The sequence below is a fragment of the Ursus maritimus genome, unplaced genomic scaffold (genome assembly GCF_017311325.1).
Source record: "Ursus maritimus isolate PB19 unplaced genomic scaffold, ASM1731132v1 scaffold_7, whole genome shotgun sequence".
Classification (NCBI taxonomy): Eukaryota; Metazoa; Chordata; class Mammalia; order Carnivora; family Ursidae; genus Ursus; species Ursus maritimus.
In genome coordinates this window covers 39,158,419-39,165,997 of record NW_024426885.1, presented here as the reverse complement: position 1 = coordinate 39,165,997, position 7,579 = coordinate 39,158,419, and the positions used below count along the sequence as shown (strand labels likewise).

The 7,579-nt window shown below is 36.9% G+C and overlaps 1 protein-coding gene across 2 annotated transcripts in view; it reads right to left on the bottom strand.

Annotated features, from left to right (window-relative positions):
• Nucleotides 1–1,517: 1,517 nt before the first annotated feature.
• The window catches only part of PARG (poly(ADP-ribose) glycohydrolase), a 122,806-nt gene continuing 116,744 nt past the window's right edge, over nucleotides 1,518–7,579 (bottom strand). For both annotated transcript variants that reach the window (XM_008696177.2, XM_040623905.1), the window contains exons 17-18: nucleotides 5,881–6,009; nucleotides 1,518–5,200 (exon numbers count right to left, since the gene is read on the bottom strand). In XM_008696177.2, the coding sequence (XP_008694399.2) occupies nucleotides 5,046–5,200; nucleotides 5,881–6,009 (284 nt within the window). In that variant the 3' untranslated portion in view covers nucleotides 1,518–5,045. The remainder of the gene's footprint in view (nucleotides 5,201–5,880; nucleotides 6,010–7,579) is intronic.

Below are 7,579 nucleotides of genomic sequence, written 5' to 3'. Positions count from 1 at the left end.
AAAGAGCGCACACAAACAGGGGGAGCAGCAGGCAGAGGGAAAGAGAGAAGCAAGCTCCCCACTGAGCAAAGAGCCTAATGTGGGGTTTGATCCCAGGACCCTGGGATCATGACCTGGGCCAAAGGCAGACACTTAACCGATGGAGCCACCCAGTAGCCCCAATAAATAAAATCTTATAAAAATTAAATTACAGCATATATGGCATAGCATCAATTTTTATAAGTATTTGAATTTCAGATGCTACAATGTGGAAAAATGTTCATTTTGTAATAAATGAAATATGGTATTTGTAGAACAAATGATACCCTATGAGGTCAAGATCATGATGAAAATGTTTCACACATGTTCAAGATCAGGGTTTAGCCAATTTTACAGTAAATATAGTTCTTCCCAAATATTGAAAATTTATGTCCTAGCTTATAGGTTACTGAAACAGAAAGTTTCAGGTTAACAGAAAATGCAACATTCTGACATGACAGTCTCCACCCTTTTACCACAAAGTCCCTTTTATTATTTTATCCCCAAGGTAACCGTATTTTGAAATATTTTGATATCTAGTAAAATTCATTTGTTAAGCTAATTTTCTTCATTTTTCATAGATTAAATATGTAGTATTCAAATGGAGGCAATATAATTCCAGCTAAAATAAAACTTGACATTTCACCTCCCCTACATGGATTCACTACAAGGAAAAGTACACTTCCATTAGGAAATCTACTTTTTAGCTTCCAATGCTACTTTCTCAGAATCCAAGAACCAGTGGAATCGACACGGCAGGAATCAAGATGGCAGGAGCTGATGCCAGCTCCTATATTAAGTCAAGAAAGGGCATGAAGGTAGCACATCTTAATATTATATTGTAAGTTAGCCCATTTGTTTACACAAATCTCCAACAGATGAAACTGTGTAAGGGAGTTCAACATTGTGGTGAACTGACATGGTGCAGGTGTCTATTCAAGTTTCTAAATTGACAACATAAAAATTCAATTGTTTTTTCTATGCTGAATTGGAACAGAGTGGTGAGAAGAAAATACTATTTATGGAGTTTTAGATCACTTATCCTCTCTGTGTGTCAGTTCAGATCTGAGTGCAGAGAAGTCATTCATCTTTGTATAGCTGAGCAGAAAGTTCAGTGGATACCCACAGAAGACACCTGTGTCTATGAATATGTGAATGGACGGAAGGACAGTGGTCCTCAGAACCTTCAAGACATCTTCCCTGTCCCTGATTTGAGCTCTCTTGGAAGACGGAAATTGGGAAAAGGGAATGAATAAGAGGAAACATTATCTTAGGAACCTGGCCAGGATGAAAAACTAATACAGCCAGAATCTCTCTACCTTTGGAAAGTCCCTCATGCCAGTGACCATCTCTACATGCCTAACACCTAATGTGAAATAACAAATCTACATGCAAAAACTTTCACCAAATGTCTAGGACACACACTACAGTTTTAAAATGAGAGTATGTACATGAACATCTCAAAAGTGGCATAATTATTTAAGAAAAAAGAAGTGGTAACAAGGGAATCAGAATTTCTTTATTGTTATCCTGCAAAAATCATGTAAACATTAGCACAGACCTCTCCTTATCCCCAAGTTCAAAACTGTCATAAGATGGTAATCCTACATTTAAAATAAACAGGAAAAATAAAACCAGTTATTAGATGGACATAGCAGTTTTGGCTGTCTTGCGTGGGAAACCTTCTGCTCTGGAGGCTCAGTAGATCTGTGTGGGAATCTGATGACGGGGGACAAAGAGCACTCTGTCACAGGCACAGAGAACAGCAGTGGGTCAGTGGATTTTAGCAGTTTGTTCCATAAGTATCATACTGGGGCCCTCTTATAGCCCCCAAACAAGAACAGGATTAAATATTTGAGTGCAGGTGCCAGCAATGGCTGGTCTTTCCCTTACCTCCTAAAACAAAGGATTGGGGCAGATCCACAAGGTTAAATGAAGAAAGTACAGGACTTCTCTTTAAAGCAGACATACTATGATTCAGGTTTTCCTTACATCAGAAAAAAGTCATGAACATGCAGCCACACAGATTGGAAAGGACAGGGAAAAAAAAACAAAACAGGTGAGAATCTATACACAACTGCTTCTCTTCCTGTTGAAGTTTTAAAGAATGCAACCCAGCCACTTTTTTGCTCCATCATATTCTTGCATTGGGACACTTTAATCAATATTCGGTTTCCAAAGCAATAAATATTGGTTAAATACCTGGTATAGCAGTCATGAAGCCTAGTTAGATATCCTTTTCAATCTCCGCTTTAAGACCAATTTGGGTCTGCCTGCCCTTAATGTCACTTCAACCAGCAAGAAAAGAAATAATTCTCTCAGAGACATTTTAATGTAGCCTGCTGATAACTAGTCATTCATTATGAAGAATAACTTATAGTAGGAACCAGGTAGAGAACAACAGTGTCAGAGCCTTTGCTCTATCAGGTCTCCTCCAGAGATGACAGACTAAGTCTCCTTTCACAATGAATTTCTGGAGGTTCAGATGGTATTACCTAAGCTCTGGGCATCTGTTAGCCCATTGGAAAAATGGGCTAAAATATGCAAAGCAACTAGTACAGTACCTAATATACAGCAGATGCTCCATAAATGTTTTCGGGTCAATTACAATAGTTGACATTTATTGAGCACCAACTATGTGCCAGACCCCATAAGCACTTCTTTATGTATAGTATTTCCTAATAAGTGCTAATAGCCTGTTTTCTAGATGAGTTAAATAAGGCTCAGAAATTCAGTTTATTTAGAGAATTAGCAAGGGATGTGGCTAGCATTTGAACGCAGTTTGTCTGATTTAAAATCTCATATCCTTTCCATTACTCCACATTACTTCCTTAAACCGTTACGGCATTTGAGTGAGCTAGACAGAAAGTCTAAAGCAAGTGAGCTATATTAACCACCTAAGAATTCTAAACTAAAATATTGTTTCATGCCTCAACAGATGAAAAAACAACATGAAATGAAATAATAAACCCCTAATGGAAGGGAATAAAAAGATGCTGTTAAATGTTTTAGACTAAATATTAATTAGATGTCTGATTTTTTTCCTCCTTTTACAGAGGGCATCCCTCCTGCCTCAAAAAACGGACATTAGTTCTCTTTATGTTCCATCTGATTAAATTGTCCCAATCCTGGAATGTACTGGGACAAAGTAGGCAGGTTTTATTCTTGGAAAACCCTCAAAAGAGAGAGGCACTCAGGTAGATGGCCCAGCCACTAAGCCTGTTCAGCACTAAGAGTTCAGTCTTAGATTCTATGTTCTGGAATATTAGGCTGGGTGGTCTTCTTACCTGGATTTAATGACTTCTCTACCACACGAACCATTCTATACTGTTCATGTAATGTTTTAAACAACTGTTCACTTAGTCCTGGGGCTGGGTAAGAGGGAAAGATATGGAAACAGAAAAAAGAAATGAAATATAACCATGAATGCTTAACCAAAGCTCAGGATGGGTTGGGATGGGAAGAGAACACTTTAGTATCAGTAGAAATAAAGCCAGACACCTTGGATTTAGGGAGATGATTAAAAATCTTAGTTACTATGGTAAAGAACTTCGTTAATCACAAGTGGCTGCCATCAGGTGCCAAATTCCATTAACCTCTCAATCTCTAAAGAGCTGCAGACATTGGCCACTGCCCAATTTTTTCCTGCCAATACTGATACCAGGAGTTTGACCATCTACCAAAATTTCTTATTACTAGGATTTGACCTCCAATAGCACTTTCTGACAGCTGACTATAAACTAGAGCTTTAACAGTATAATTTGGGATTATTTTAGAATTATGAATAAATGCTTCACAACTAAACTCTACTCTCAATTAATGCAGAATCAGCTTTCATTTTAACCTCCGAAAGACATTCTTATTTATGTTTGCTGCCAGTTTTAAATGAACACAATTATAAATAAATGATTTTAAACAAACCCCCTGATTAAGCCTAAACCTAATAGTTTTTTGTAACTCCAGTTTTATTTGGATTTTATGTGCTTGCACACAGACACACTTAAAGAACATATATTTATATTTATATATATAAAATATAGATGACATGGGAGTTTCTGACAAATGATTTGTTAATGAAAATTTATTAACTATATAACCTTTGAATACCAGAGAAACTTCAATATGTACAAATCAGCATGAGTTCCCAGTTCCTAAACTTTGGTTATATGAATATGCCTCAAGCACCATAGAACAAACAATAATTCTATTTGAGAAGAAAAAAAAATTCCAAGAAATGAAAAATCCTGCAACTCTCTTGCATCTTTTCTTTTCTTTTTTTTTTAAACACCATTTGGGGAAACTTTTATTGTACATTTCCTTCCACCTTGGTCAGTTTCCAAAAACAGTATGAATAAAAATTGATCAGGGAAGAAAGGACTGACAAACCATTATACATCAAGGAGCTGTCTCAAAAGAACTGTATCTGGAAATTATTTTGTCTGAAATACAAAATCATTTTAACCTAGGAGATTTGCATTAAGTATCATGTAGGAAAAAAATCCTCTTCATTTTCAAAATTCAAAAAACCCAAACAACACAATCATAACAAGAGTTGGGGGTGAAAGGCTTACAGGGAAATCTTTAGCAAACCCAGTTAAAAAATTCTTGGTTTTCAAAAAAAAAAGTTCTTGGTTTTCAACTTCTTCCCTGGCATCCCTGGGATCTGCTAGCTGCAGAGGCAATGTGCATAATATATAGGCATCAAAAAAGAGACCTGACAGGCTGAGCACAACCTTTCATGGGATTTCACAGGAAATCTGATGGGCAAAAGAAAGAAAAACCGAAGAATGAAGACTGAAATAGAAAAAATGCAAACAAAATATATCTAACCCTGTGTAAGTTAGGATGGAGGGGGCTTACATGTACAAACTGACAACTGCCTGTGTGTGGAAGGGATTGCATCCTTGCCCACAAACTGGATTATATACATGTTTATATTAAGTTAAGTCAGTTCGTATATTACACCAGACAAGTCAAACAGGATGATTCTGGTGAGAGGTGGAAGGAGACTCTATTTACTCAGCTCCTCAGGCCCCAGTCCTTTGTCCTGGCTGGTTGGTGGTCTCTGCACAGGACTCAACAGCATGGTATATGAATGGATAAAGCTTGATGTCTGGTCCGGGGGTGGAACAGTTTCTGCATTCTTCATTGTAATACCGGAGCAGCAGCTTATATACTTCTCCTGGAGAGTAGAAGTCCAGACCAATTCCACATTAAGGTATGCAGATGGATAAAATTACTAAAGAACACTCCAGTTTTATCTTAATCTAACTAACATGTGTTCACTTTTGGCTTTTGAAAATAAAGCATGAATGTGATATTCCTGATGTAAAGTTAAAAAAAAAATTAAGTACCTTAAAGAAACTACTTATTAGTTCATGATGACAAGAGGCTATACATGGTACATCAGCCATGTATCATTTTGGGAGTTTGTGGCAACTTTATTTCTATATTCAGCTCCCAGGGTAGCAAGGCCTTTCAGGTCCAGCTGAAATACAGCAAATGAGCATGCTGTTATGTCTGATAAATGTGACTAAGAGTGAGGCCTCTTAGACTTGAATTTATCCTCCTTTATTGTCCCTTTTTTAGTTTTCTATATGCATAAAAGTAAAAATGGATATTAAACTCCAGCTTCTTGGCCTTACTTTAATAAGCTGACATACTCATTCAAGATAGCAGATGAAACTTTGTCAGAAAAAAGATTCTGCAGATGTTGTCCAACTAAGACTCTGTCCACCCTTCTCAAAGTCACGCTTTCATTTTTTTCTTGTCCACTGTGATCCATCTAGTTCCAGCAAGTGTTTGTCCTGGATGGTGGACAATCTATCTAGATACCAAGTGTTAAGGCTATTTCCTACTTACCAACAGTTAGTTTCCTTTCCGTAAGGAAAGTGTGCATGCTGTAAATGTCTCTCATCAATTCTGAGTCCCCAAAGGTGAAATAAACCACATCACGCTCAGCTACAGCAGCTGCCAGTATCTGTATTAAGGCTGTAGCAAAGAGGAAAAAAAACACAGCTATATTATGACACTTCCCATCAAGACACCTTTAGTTCTTTCAACCAGCTAAATTATAGCTGGTGTGCCATAGCTTTATCCTGGATTAAAGATTTATAAACCTAATATACGTGTTATTACAAATGGCGAATACAGACGGGCATAAATCATCTAGTTGTGTGACTTTTCAGACATGCTCTGAGAATATCATCAAGCCACAGAAATCCCACATAAGCACCTTTGTGGGAAAATAAAGTAAGGTACATCTGAGGCAGCACAGTCAAGGCACTAAGGTGGTATTTCCTTTCACTTATATTAATTTGGAACTAAACTTTTTGTTTGCTTGCTTCATTTGATTATTTTGTCTTATTACCTAGTCGCCAGTCTTTTGTATCACAGGAGTCTCTGATCTTTCCTGAACAATGCACGTGGGAAGATCTCATGGTCTCATTAACCCTACAGCAAGCATTCTCAAAATGGGTTAGAGAACATAACCCTTGTCCCTCTTATATTCCCACCTCCACCCAATCATTGCAGCATGGAGTCAATGTTACTGAGAACACTGGATAGTAACTCTGGTACGCTGCAATGGGAAAATCACTGAGAACCACTGTCCCCAGGAATCAAAGTTACAAATCACTGAGCCTGAATATGTTTCCAAAAATTAAGTTCCTTAATAACTTTAATCTCAATAGACAAAGTTTATTTCATTTTTCATTTTAAAAAGTTTTGAGGACCTTATTATTTTAATTCCAGTGTATTTAACATATAGTGTACAATATAGTGATTCATCAGTTCCATATATTACTCAATGCTCATCAAGATAGTGTACTCTCAATCCTTCACCTACTTTACCCATCCCCCCATCCACCTGCTCTCTGCCAACCATCTGTTTGTTCTCTATAGTTAAGAGTCTGTTGGTTTGCCTCTCTTTTTCTTCCCCCTTTGTTTGTTTTGTTTCTTAAATTCCACATATGAGTGAAATCATATAGTATCTGTCTTTCTTTACTAGCTTATTTCACTTAGCATTATACTCTTTAGCTCTATGCATGTCATTGCAAATGGTACGGTTTCATTCTTTTTTATGGCTGAGTAATATTATACACACAAATATGTGGAATATATATATACATCTTCTTTAGCCATTCATCTATTGATAGACACTTGCACTGCTTCCATAGTTTGGCTATTGTAAATAACACTGCAATAAACATAGGGGTGCATATATCCCTTTGAATTAGTGTTTTTGTAGTACGATTACTGGATCATAGGGTAGTTCTATTTTTAATTTTTTGAGGAACCTCCATACTGTCTTCAACAGTGGCTGCACTAGTTTTCATTCCCACCAACAGTGCAAGAATGTTTCTTTTACTCCACATCCTCGCCAATACTTGTTTCTTGAGTTTTTGATTTTAGCCATTCTGATAGGTATAAGGTGATATCTCATTTTGGTTTTGATTTGCATTTCCCTGATGATGAGGTTTATGTTGAGCAGTTTTTTATGTCTGTTGGCCATCTGTATGTCTTCTTTGGAGAAAAGTCAACAGACAAATTTATTTTAAAT